This window comes from Rhea pennata, chromosome 2, assembly GCF_028389875.1.
Source record: "Rhea pennata isolate bPtePen1 chromosome 2, bPtePen1.pri, whole genome shotgun sequence".
NCBI classification, from domain to species: Eukaryota; Metazoa; Chordata; class Aves; order Rheiformes; family Rheidae; genus Rhea; species Rhea pennata.
In genome coordinates, this window is record NC_084664.1 from 86,826,962 (window position 1) to 86,840,395 (window position 13,434).

A 13,434-nucleotide genomic window follows, 5' to 3' on the forward strand; every position below is an offset into this window, starting at 1 on the left:
CTCTGTAGCCTGGTGCCTGACTCTGCCCATATGCCCCTCTAACTACCTGCACATTTATTTACTGGTACTCCATTAATCGCCTTGACTGCAATTGCTGTATATGTTGTAAAGCTCAGTCACTCTGGCTTTTTCTGTTCCTTTCATTTTTAATTCCACTCTCCACTGTGAAGGTCTTCTTATTACTAAGGGAAAAGCACACTGGGCAGTGGGTCCATTCTTGCTATTACATCTGTGCGTGCATGCGTGTGTGTGTGTGTTTGTATACATACCGACAAATGCGGGTACGTGTGCATGTGTTCGTACAGATCTGTGTCCTTCTGTCTCACAGCACTCAAAGCCTTATATGAATCAGTTCCCACAGGCTACAGAAAAAAAGTTAGTTTTTTTTAACCTACAGAAGGCTTGGGGTGTTAATGAAAGATAACTGGAAACCTTCCCTTTGCTCAAGAGAAGACTACACTGCTTCAGGATGAACTATGCCTATACCACTTTTCCTCTTAATGTTAAAAAATGGATTCCCCCTTCCCCAGAAGTTACCTTTTTTACCTTGAAAATCAGTAAAATGATATAGTTTGAACAGGCCTGTTCCACCACCTACTATCCATCTAACAGCTAAGTGGTAATTCATAAAGAAAATGATTTAATAAGAGGAACTGTAAGAAACCTGAGGTTATTTTACACAATTTATTGCTAAGAACAATGACAACCAGAAGAGTGGCTAACCCGAGGCATTGCAAGTGCTTTAACTCCATTTGTGAAGCTCAAAGGCTAAATTCTGCCTGATTTACATCTTTAAAAAATATAAAGACACAAAATATAGCAAAGAATTTGGCCTTTGATATGGAATATGATCCAAATAGTATTGTGCAAAATGTTTACAAAAGAAAGCAAAAACAAAATTTTCTCTTTTAGATTTGGTTGGAGATCAACAGTTTCTATTACTGACTGCTGCTGCACTGAATTTTGAGCTGTTTCAGAATCATTTATGGTTTTTGATGAGAATACTAAAAAAAAAAAAAAAAAAAAACTCACTTTTCCAAAGAGCATCTGTGCAAAACAAAATGAAAATCAAAAACATACGTTCCTTCTTTAATAGTATGGATCTGTTTGGAGTAAAAAGCGAACAAAGTATCTGTGAAAAATATTCTTATATGTTGTTGAATGTTTCTGTAAACTAATTTTAATTTCTTCAGACTTTAAAGTGTTCCAAAGTCATTCATGATGCACTTTGCATGACTGGTCACTTGAGACACATAATATAATTTCTTCTTCCTGAATGGCAGATTTCAACCTTTTTTTTTTTTTTTTTTTTTTAACAGAATAATTAAAACTGCACTATGATACTGTTTGTATAGCTTTGTTCATGATGAAATTTTTGAAGTCTTCAGAAATTGGGATCATTTTCATAATTTTTTTCTATATGTCCAGATATTTAATACGAATAATAGCAGGAAACAGTAGCTAGGAAGAACCCACAGATAAAGATGAATCAGCTGAAAGGTTTTGTCTTTAAAAGTTACTAATTAAAATATTTATATATATAACTATGTGGTTTAAGATCCAGTGCTCAGTATAAAACTCTGGCAGTAGGTAACTTAAAAAACCAAATTGTCCACTTAATGTCCTATGCAGTATCAAATAATGCAGTATCAAATAATTCTTAAGCGTGAAAGATATAGACAAATAGGCACATTTATTTCACTAGCCTGTTTACCTGTCCTTTTCCAAATGAAGTCAAAGGCAAAATTTTTAAATCTGAAGTAAAAATCATAGAGCCATTTAAGTAAGTCCAGGTTTTTCAGTCCGTAACTGTAGCAACCTACACTTCCAGGGGAAGCAATCTGCACTCTTGCTAGCCCGTCTCAGATCCTCAGTCACCATGTAATCAGTTATATCCCAATGTCCAGGCAGTAAAAAGAGAAATATCTAGTGCATATTAATCCAGGAATGGAAGTAAACGGAGGTAAAGTTAAAAATAAACATCAGGAATACTTCTTCCTACTCAGTACAGATTCACTTAGATTATTTGAAGGACCACTTGCAACGTTTTTGAACCAGAAAGCCTAGCTTTTCAACAATCGTTATTACTCTTGTACTTTGGGGACTTACTTGTTGTAACGATTAAGTACATCTGAAAACGTTTAAAATGTTGTCATTTTTATTTTCAGATATCCTTTGAGACTGCAAAGACTATTTAAAGAAAGAAGAAGGCATGAGACTGGATTCAGTGCAGTAAAGTAGGTTAGTTTGAGGACAAGAAAATAAGTCATTATTTGCACCTCCTTGCATTGCCATGATGAGAACTTACCATTGCTTCTGGCTGCTGTTTTGGGCTGGTCAGCCCCACCAAAGTTTCTTAACTTTGTTGTCCAAAAGGACTAGTGGTTTTCCAGAAAAGGAAAAGGTTTTGGTATTGTCTGGAAACAGCAGAAAAGACTTCAGTCGTTCCAAAAGGAGCTGGATGTGGAATCAGTTCTTTTTACTGGAGGAATATACAGGATCTGACTACCAATATGTTGGCAAGGTAAGACTCTTTTAGACACATGTACATTTTGATTTTAAAAGCATTAGAAATCCAGCAATAACAAGTATATATGAATGATGTCTACTACTCATTCTGTCCTGTCCAGCTTCAGCCAGAGAAAGATTAGCATTCTTCAGCATCAAATTGTAATCAACAGCGAGGAAGACAAAGTTCCTAGTTCAACCTGCGAGTCCCCTGGCCAATCATACGCTATTATTTTAAAGATTTTATTTTTATTTTTGTCTGGAAATAATTGAATTCAATTATAGGGGGATATTCTCGACCAGCTTTAAAATCTGATATGCTTTTTCACTCATGCTCATTAATTTTGGTAGAGTTCTACCATATAGACAAGAAGAGAGTTTGGTCCAAGATATTTAGGATTCATAGTGCCAGTATTTTCATGAGGTTGCTCTGTCTGTATTTTGGTGAGGTTTCTCTCATCCATCTCATTTCTCATTCCCCACTGTCGATACCTCTGATGAGGTTTTACAATGCCACTGAAGACTCTGTAATATGACCATGAATTGAAGCACATGAAGTTGAAGCACACTGTACTTTACATTAGGAAACAATAAATGGCTGAAATTTTCTATACTCGAAGCATGATAACAGTTCAAAAAGGATCTATTATATAAAAAACCCACAACTCTGAGAACAGCAGTGTCGCAGAGCAGCAGAGTCCCATGTAGACAGCAATCTTTATGTGAACTGCAGAGCTAATACAACTGCTGTTAAGTCCAGAGAGAGTCCATACTGTCCAAGGTGCCATAGTCTATAGGATTCTGCATTGCAGAATGTAGAAATTGTGCTATTGATGACACTCAAAGTAGAAAGCTTAGTTTTCCAAACTAAAATGGGATTGATCTATTTTGATCTTTCAAGCAAAGACTGAAGATTGCAGTGGATTGACATTTCTTCTCCCTCTGCAAGGTTCTGAGCGTTCCCACGAGAGATGAAAGCTGCTTTGCTTGCCTGCCAATCAGCTGTTAGTCAAAGTTGGATGTGACACTCTTTTCCTACTAAATGGCTGCAAGGCATGATTCAAATGAAGAGCTACTCAGCTCTTCATACTCTTCAACAATACTCATTCAACAATACTCATAGCTCTTCAACAATACTCATAGAGCTCCAACCAGGATAATCAGCATTCATGAGGAGTACCATTGAGCCCAATGAATCTACAGGACAAAGCCAAAGGCGGAGAGTCCTCCGAGAGGAGAAGTAGGGAGAGAAGATAAGTGGGTAGGAAAATGAGCCAGGGGAGAGTAAGAGGGAAGAACTAGGAAGACAGAGGTGGACTGAGAGGAAACTTCACAGAGAGGAATCAAGACAGAGCAGTGGAAAGAGAAATCAAATGGGGACAGAGGATAGAAGTCAGGAAAAAGGCTACCTAAAGAGAGAACAATAGAAAGAGAAGTTAAGATGGTGAGGGGAAAAAAAAAGTGAGAAATATGGAGTCTAGGGAAAAAAAAGAATACAAGCTGAAAGACAGCAGTCTGCCACCCACTCTCTGATTTCACGCACTTCTTGGGTGGTAGGAGAACAGGGAGCTCTCTCCCCAAAGATAAAGCATAGGGTGCTGAGACAAGCTCTATAGCCTGTCATTTATGCTATGACATTAACCTTTTCAAATCCCAGCCCCCCTATTCTCTCCACTGCAGAATTTGAGTAGAAGCTACTGTCTTCAGAGGGATTGATGGGAAAGCCAATATTACTTCAGAATGAATTTTCTGAGAGATAGTTAAAAATGGTCTAGCTAGATTAGAAAAATCAAGAAAGTTTGAACTGGAGGCGCTGAGAGAGAAAAAATGTGGAGGACTATAACATTATTTTTAAGAATTAGTCTTCCGTCTATTGGTTCCTTAATACACTTACTGTTACAAAGCATAGAAATGACACATAATGTATAAATGTCATTGATTCTGTGTCCCTGGGCTATTCACAAGTGGCCTTTCACACGTCTTTCAAATGCCAGAATGGCTCACACCCTTGTAATTGAACAATTAGCCAAGAGGCATGAAAGAGAAGCCATTTATTATTAGAGAAAGTTGAGTATTGGTGTGAGAATAAATGATGGAAATAGCTGTATGTCTCAAAATGGAAGTAACCAGGCAATTTAACTGAACAACTAAACTTGATTGGTGTGGGCAAATGAGGATAATGAACATGTTTATTAAGCATATTTTCTCTCAAAGATATTAACCTTAAATAAGAGCTGATGATGATAAGTATAGTTTGTTAAAATATTTTGGTTTTCTCATAAAGAAATGTAAACAAGAAAATGATTAACACCTTTAGCAACATATAACATAAAAGGGAGTTCTGCTTATATCTGATTGTTTATGCAGTCAGATCTGGCTCTTGGTTTTCGTGTTTAGTAGTTTAAACTGGTGAGGATTAACATCAGAGCTGTAAGAAATGATTTTACAAAAGCTGTCATAAAATAAAAAAAAAAATTACTTTGTCTTTTGTTAATTTGTTAACATCCGTTTAATTCAATCAACCGCGTCAAAATTTGAGAAAAAAAGAAGTCTGTTGTAAAATATTCCAACAGCATTATTTCTATAACCACCCAAATTACAACTGGAACATCCTGTAGCTGTTTATACTACAAAAACAAATTTGTGACTATTTTTGGAGAGGACAGGAGGAAGGGAGGACAGAAATGCATTTAAGTTTGAGATAATAAAACAGCGTGATCTCTCTGAATACATCAAACAGAGCCATAGATTTCAGGACACTGCTGAAGATGGTGCTGAAGTAGTATCTGAGTCATGGACCAGAGCACTGTTGTACTGTATGTCCAATGTACTTCAGAAAGTATATCCAATGAATGTCCTTCAGGAGCTAACTGTCTAACCACATATGAAACAAAGTAGTCCTTACTTGATACCCATGGATACCTAAATATTAAACTAATAAACTATTAAAAAGTGGCCCAGTTTTGTATGTTGGATATCTTACCACCAGACCAAATATGCTGCTATATCACATGTGCAGCTGACAAGAAGCAGCAGCTTCCAGTGTTATCAACACAAGTTGATTGCATGCAGTAATTCTAACACTAGATCCACTATTTTGTTATCCAGGTCTTGTATTACTAAATTTCATTCCTGTATTTCCAGAAATGAAGCCTTAGAAGAAAAACAGAATGTCACACCTCTAGAACTGGTTAGTTGCAAGTATAACAATATAAGGAACTTGCAGAAAAGTTCTAGATTGGAATTATTCATTGTGCTGCTGAATATCTTATGAACTGCAGCTATTCATTGGAGTGTGATTGATGGGCACAGTGACATTTTAACCTGAAGATATCTTTTCTTCTGGTTCAGAAATTATGGCACTTGGCAGAGACTCAATTCCAAAATAAAATAAAAGGATTACATGGTCATCAAAGTAAAGAAGTGCACAGCATTACTGTGCAGCAAAAATTTTGAACATTTGAGTTAGATTTCTAAAAAGTTCTACTTGCACCAGCACCTGTTTAGTAGGACTTTAAGGGGCTGGGGGGGAATGCATCTCTAAATCCCAGGTAAATGTTGAAGTGGTAGTGCAGCTATATGTAGAAATAAACACTATGTTCCCTAGATGTATTCCGATTCACCTGGAAAACAGAGTGGAAAAATCCACCCTGTTACAATAGCATATTCAAAAGTACAAGTAACCACATCTCTCCATTTGTACACAATTGATGTCTTACATAGCCATCCCATTGGTGGCATAAAATCCATGTACTGGCATCCATCACCAAGTAGTCTTATCAGAGCACAAACTTGCAAGTCATTGTTAAATAAAAGGATAGGATGTGTCTTCCTTTTAGACTAAAAAAAGGTCTGAAAAAATCTTAAATCTCATTCATTAACCCAGAAATAGCTTCTGGCAGCCCCCAGTGGAAGGAAGCAACTTGCTTTCCTGATAACATCAGGGACAACAGTAGAACAGTTTTGTCACACTCTGTCTGGCACTAAAAGCAAAACTTGCAGATGTACTTTTCATTTTTGCTATGTCTTACTGATGTTCATATAATTCAAGCAGTGTGCTTGCCTGTAAGCTGTCTGCTGTTACTACCTGCACGTCCCATCATAAACAATCATTCTCTGCTGACAGCTCCATCTTTCAAGGAAGATAAAGCCAAAGACATGTGGCCTGGCAAAGCAGAGAGGACACTGCATTACTCAGGGCAAAACCAGGATCTTTTTGTTTAGTTTCTTTGGTGTCGGAAGAACCACTCGTAAACATAGGTTCTCCTCCATGAGGCTTTGAGTGAGGAGAGGATGAAGTGAATGGTATTGCAAGATACTTTCAGGCACTGTTTTTTCTGATTTTTTTTACTGATTTTACTTCTGGCTACAGCTGTTTTGAAAGCAAGCAGAACAGTTCCCTGCAAGATATTTCACCAGAATCCAAACAGAAGCTAGAATCTCTCCAAACCATTACAAGTGCTGAGACTAACTCACAGAGAGAGAAAAGCTACTTGACTGTGAGCACACACAAAGGGCTGATTAAATAAAAAGTTTTTACTATATAGTCTATGTATTTTCAGCATTTCAGGCAATAATGGGTCACATAACCCAGTGGTTAGAAGTTATCATATCTTAGTTGAATGGCATGATAATAAGCAAGAGAAATCCTCACTTTCTCTCAGAAATTTCATAGGCTAGCATTCTGTCCTTATCATCAAAACTGTTGTTCCCAAAAAACTCCAAGATGTGCAAAGTCAAACTAAACTGACTATTTGCATCTTCCCTTTTAACATACTTTATGCAATCCTATTGGCAAACACTCAGTATTTACTTTCTCTTCCTTGTACTTTGTGCTATGATATACTCCTGATGTCTTCATTTCCTATTCCAAATATAGTTACTATTTGTTCTCTTAGTGAGGCCTAAATTAAAAATTCTATTTGTGACTTCTATTTATTCAGTGAGTCTGTTCAAAAGGGTTTTCAATTTCTCTCAATGTTCAGAAAATCACTTCTCTAGGGCTAGATACTGCTTCCAGGAGAACTAGCAGCCCAAAAGACAGCCTTTAAGTCACTGTATGGCCTCTCAGTCCTGAACTATTCCTGGGCTTGGAGCAGCTCACAGAAAAAACGAAGAGAGCCGTCAGTCACCTCTAGCTTACACCAGTCAGTCTGAACAGCTCTACGACCATGGCACTGCCTACTGCCGACACAGGGGTCTGGGTTTGGACTCCTGTCCCCAGTAAGCCCTCACTGTTCTTCTTGCACAGCTGAATGTGCACAGAGAATTTGTTTTTATGCTGTATCTCTCAGAGGAGCTCTATACCCTTTATCACACAGAAGGAGAGGGACTAAACCTTTGCACCTTCCTAGATGCAGGCTCTCTCTGGCACACTTTCTGTGTCAGAGCACTGTGGTCCCTGGAGGGCATTGATGGCTGCCCGTGCCACCCCTCTGCAGAGGCACTTCTCTCTTAGCATGGTGTACGGCTTCTGTGGACCATTAGTGACCCTCCTGCTCTTGTTCCTAGCAGGAAAGTCAGATAATTCTTTATGTGTGCCAGTATTAAGGAAGCATTACCACCATTTAATAGATGAGGAAATCAATCTACAAGGAGTTTAAATGGCCTATGCACAGCTAAAAATTGGAAATTTTGAAATCAAGATTTAAAAAAAAAAAAAAAAAATCAGAGTTCCTAGCCTATACCCTCCTGTTCAGATGATTAGGCCACATGCCTTTCGCTTCAACAAGCTGAATACTTGTCATTCTTGTAAAAGGTAGAACAAATGCCCTGGTGCATCTGCACTTCCTTTATTCCTCATCCATCATCCATATTTTATGTTCTACCACTTGACTTTCCCAACTGCCCTTCATTCCCATATTGAATTGCACACACATACACACACTTGTCTTATATTCCTCTTTGAAAGATTTACAGGCATTGATAGAAGTTCTCTGTACTGCCGGTCTCTGTGGAATAGAGATAACTTTGAAATGAGGGACAGTTAAGAGGTCAGAGGCCCAGGAAGAGAATCCAGAAACAGCTTGCAAATTTCTAACTGTCATGTGGGGGCTAAGAAAAGAGATAACGAGAAATGGGTGGGATGAGCAAAAATGTTACTCAGAAAATAAAATGGCAGGAAACATAGCATGTTCAGTATTTACGATCCTTGTAATTGTGAATCTACTTAGCGTCAGCCTTGTTCCCAAATATAGTACACAATAGTAGAGCCTTACAACCATCTGTCTCAAACAAACCACGTTTCTTACATTATGGCATATTATGGCATAAAGTTATATAACTTCCTCCTCTTCTTTCCAGCACACCTAGAGAAACCAACAAAAGCAAATACTGAGACCCCTATGTCAAAATTTCTCTCTGTTAATTCTTTTCTGATTTTTCATCTTTTGTGCCCTGAATTAAATGAATTTGTTTGTCATATGTTAACGAACCGTTTACATCAGTGCTTATATTTTGGGCTACATCTTTATATAGATCATCCTTCCTTCTCTTCCCAGCAATCTGCATGTATTCCTGAACTGTGTGCCCTGAGATTTCTAGCTATAGAAAAACAACTGAATGCATTAATATTTCTCCCCAAAAGCATGGTAAGACTGCAGGTGAAGTTCATGTTTTATTTTGGATTATCTAGGTCACTGGTTTTTGAAGTTTTTCCTTGTGCGTATAGCACAGTAGAGTCCTCACTGTAATGCTGCAATATGAGTACAGAACATGCAGGCTAGCAACACTTCAAACTCCCTCATTTCAGGGTCAAGACAAAGAACAACTGTTATTCCATCCCTAGTTGTTTACACTTGGCCTGCTAAAAATATTAAACTATAACGCTTAGGGAAATCTCTTTATTAAATTTAACTCCTATGCTCTGTGACTCCCTTTGCTTTTGCTGCTATTTCCCTCATTGGAGAACATAAGTTCACAGTGGGACAGCAGCAGATTGAGAGCTGTGGCCAGTCAGCGTAACATTTCAAAACACGAACTGAAAATACGTTGTGAAATGAATAGCTACTGTTGATCCATACGTGCTAATGCAGAGTGTGACTTCCTTTCACTATTAATGGGTTGAAACAAACCTCAGCATGCACTTGCCTGTATTTCAGGGTTGAGAGAAGTTTGTGATTTTAGTGAAAGTCTGAGGTGGCAGATGAAGGGAAGAATCACCCTCAGGAAGGATGAGCCATCATCCTTCCATAGTTGGAAGACTATCAGTCCTTTCTCTCTCTTTTTTTTAATCTCACAAAAAAACCAGGAGCAACAAACATTGTAGAGACAGACATACTGAGTGAGAGGTAAAGGTGTAAATCAAAGAAGAGGAAAAACAGCTAAGAAAATCTTTTTCCCTGGAAGTACCATTCCCACTGTTTTCTTTTCAGGGTTATTTATTTTGGAGTCATATCATCCAAGGGTGAACACAGCCCTTCCATCCCCAACTCGCATATGCAACGCTGTACAGAGCAAGATGAGCCAAGAACCCTGCAGGAGTGGCTGCTCTGTATAGAGATGTCACCTATCTGGCACTTGTTCTTCCTTTCCCTCTTCATGAAACATTAGAGGTTGTTTCACCATTACATGTCTATTGGAACAAAGAAGTTTTTACTGTCCTGTACAAGCTTACATAATCATCACTCAGACTTTTTAACATTTTTTCAACTTTGCCCATGTTATATCTTCATGTTCGAAGGCAACATCAACTTAAGCCATTTGTAAAACTTCTGTGTTCAAATCATGTGATCATTAATAAATAAGTTCTCCCTAAAAGATAGAAGCTAACAGAATAACTATACCTTTGGCTCTATGACAAGCTTTCTCCTACCTAGCATCCTTTGCAATCAAGTTGAATGCAGCACCAGCAGCGAATTTAAAGGGCATGCAAGCAGAGGTGTCAGAGCATTCATAGCTTCTTTCCATTTCATGCTCTTTCTGTGATTTTACACATTTCAGGTCAGTTGCTTAACACAGAGTTAATGCTGCTTACAGCTGCTAAAATTCCTCACAGAATGCTCTGTACAAGTGGCTGATAACACCCTCCAACAGAGTTGAGGGCAGAAAGTAAAGTGCCCTATGCATGAAAACTCTCATATGTGTATCCAAAATGATTGTGAGCTGGTGTGAGCTTGGGTCTGATGTTGCTTCCAACTTAAAAGGTTTCTCAGGACTTACACGACTCACTCTGGTAAATCTAGCTCATGCAAATATTTGGGTTTTTTACCTAAAAAAAAAAAAAAAAAAAAAAAAAAAAAAAAAAAAAAAAAAAGTAAATCTCCTCTTAAGTGATTTAGACTGTTTGGATTGCAACAATTACCTGTGCTTCAGAGAGAAAATTTTTATTATACAAATACTAGATATGATATAATTTAGGGAACATAGATGTAAATATTGACTCACTGAAAATTCCAGGCTCTCCAGTCAAAATGAACCCTCATTCCTAGACATGCAACATTGGATCCTAAACTATTACTTGGAGCGTGGGATTCAATATCACTCCTGCTATACAGAATAATTTAGGCTGGAAGATATCCTTTGAGGTTATCTCGTCCAACACCTTGCTCAAAGCAGGTTCAATCAGAGCAGATTGCTCAGGTCTTTGTCCTGTCAAGTTTTGAGTATCTCCAAAGACAGAGACTCCATAACTTCTACAGAGTACCTCTTTCAGTGCTTAACCACCTTTTTTCTAATTTTTCTTCCTAATATATAATCAGAATTTCCCTTGCTGCAACTTGTATCCTTAGCTCTCATCCTATCGCTGTGCACCTCCAAGAAGCACCTAGCTCCATCTGCTGTACTGCCTCCATTAGATAGTTGTAGACAGCAAGAAGATTCTCCTTTAGCCTTCTCAAAGCTAAACAAAACTGTTTCTCCTCTCTCCATGCATTACGTGCTCCAGCTCCCTAGCCCTACTGGTGACCCTCCCTTACTCTCACTGCAATATATTTTCTTGTACAGAGGGGCTAAACTAGATGCAGTACTCCATTACCACATGTGCTGAATGGAGGATAATAATCACTTCCCTCAAATGGCTGACTATACTCTTGCTAAAACAGACCAGTATATAATTAGTTTTCTTCTCTGCAAGGGAATATTGCTGATTCACGCTCATCTTGCTGCTCACAAGAACCTCCAGTTACTTCACTGTGAAGATGCTTTCTGTCCAGCCTGTACTGGTGCATGGGGTTATTCCAGTACAGATGTAGGACTTTGCATTTGTCTATGACGAACTTCATAAGGTTCCTGAGGCTGCTTAGGTCCCTCCAGGGAGCAGCCCTACCCTCCCAATATTGCCAGTTCTCCATGCACCTAACCTCCAGTTTTGTATTATTTACAAAGTTGGTAAGGGTGCATTACAACATTCAAGTCATTAATAAAGACATTAAGCAGTACTGATCCAAGTATCATAACAACCCTCAAGGAACATCACTAGTAATCAGTCACCAGTTGGAATTCATACCACTGATCACAGCTCTTTGAGCTCAGCTACCCCACAACTTTCCACCCACTTCATTTGTCCATTTATTTATCTATACAGATACAATGGGAGACTGTTTAGCCTTGCTAAAATCATGTAGTGTTCCTTGTAACACTCTCCAGAAATCTCCTGGGTTGGTTGCATCCAGCCACACTGTCATTCCAGTAGACATCAGGGTAGCTGAAGTCCCTCATGAGTACTATGGCCTGCAGCTGAGAGGCTTGCTCCAGCTATCTAAAGAAGGCTTCATTTACTTTCTCTTTTTGACCAGGCAGTCTGTAGCAGATGGCTACCATGATATCACTCATGTTGATCTTTCCTTTGACTCTTACTCAGAAGTTCTCAACTGATTTGTCACTTGTTCTAAAGCAAAGCTCCATGAATTTAAGCTGATCTTATATTACTCCACCTCCTTGCCTTCCTGGTCTGCCTTTCCTCCAGGGCCTACATCCTTCTGTTGCAGCACTCAAGTCATGCAAGCCATCCCATCATTTTCTGACTAACATATTTTTGGGAATATACATTTGAAAGAAGAATTGACTGAAGGGCACCTTCGGCTTAGACTTCCCAAAAATATATTCCTAGTGGAGTGGTCTCCCTCAAGAGGGTCTTGGTGCAACTCCTATATACGGACTTTCAGATGATATCTGTTGTCTCAAAAGGTCCTTTAATTTTCAGTTTTCATGGCACAAACTTTGGTTAGAAACAAAGTTGGGATAAATGATGGCATGGAGATATTTTTCCTTCCCCCAGCTTCTGAATTGTAAGGCTATATGATTGAGGAACACAATTAGATTAAAGGTTCAACCAAACCTGTGGATAAGAATTCATTCTTCTCTTGTTAAAGCTTGGTTTTAAATCTGAATGTGGGTTCTCATTTCTTTGGGTGCCAAAAAAATATATCCTCTCTTCTCCACCCCTCTACTTTCCACCCTGCCACACATACTTTTATATAACATACAAAATTCATACACATACCTCTGGATTTGATTGTCAGCATCAAGTGCTCAGAATATTGAGAGGTCACCTTTGTCAGTAAGCACAGAATGAGAATTTGCTTTCAAGTGCATCCATCAGGGAGTAGTAAGAAGCTGTTACTTGCTGAAGATGCCTGATGTTTTATTTAACCATATCTCAGTAAAAACATTTCTGTGTATTAGGCCAAAGGGTATTCTTTTTTATTTATAGTTCATCTTTAAGATATATTCAGCCCTCACCAAGAGAACAGATGTTCTCACTGAATTAAAAGTGTATTGCTTCATCTAACCTTATGCATCCATGGTAAATCCATAGAGACTGATCAGGGCTGATGCGATATTGCTAGGATGATGTAATACAATAAGGTGTTGCGTTTGCTCACCATATTATATGGGGGCATTTTTGAAAGTTCTAGTTCATGAGTCCAAGGAAAACAATTGAAATAGGTAAGATTTTTTTTTTCAAATAATGATTTCAAGGGTAAT

At 38.3% G+C, this 13,434-nt stretch overlaps 1 protein-coding gene across 4 annotated transcripts in view; it reads left to right on the forward strand.

Moving 5' to 3' along the window:
• Positions 1 to 2,293: 2,293 nt before the first annotated feature.
• The window catches only part of LOC134136237 (cadherin-6), a 50,101-nt gene continuing 38,960 nt past the window's right edge, over positions 2,294 to 13,434 (forward strand). For all 4 annotated transcript variants that reach the window (XM_062568009.1, XM_062568007.1, XM_062568008.1 and 1 more), the window contains exon 1: positions 2,294 to 2,524. In XM_062568009.1, the coding sequence (XP_062423993.1) occupies positions 2,294 to 2,524 (231 nt within the window). The remainder of the gene's footprint in view (positions 2,525 to 13,434) is intronic.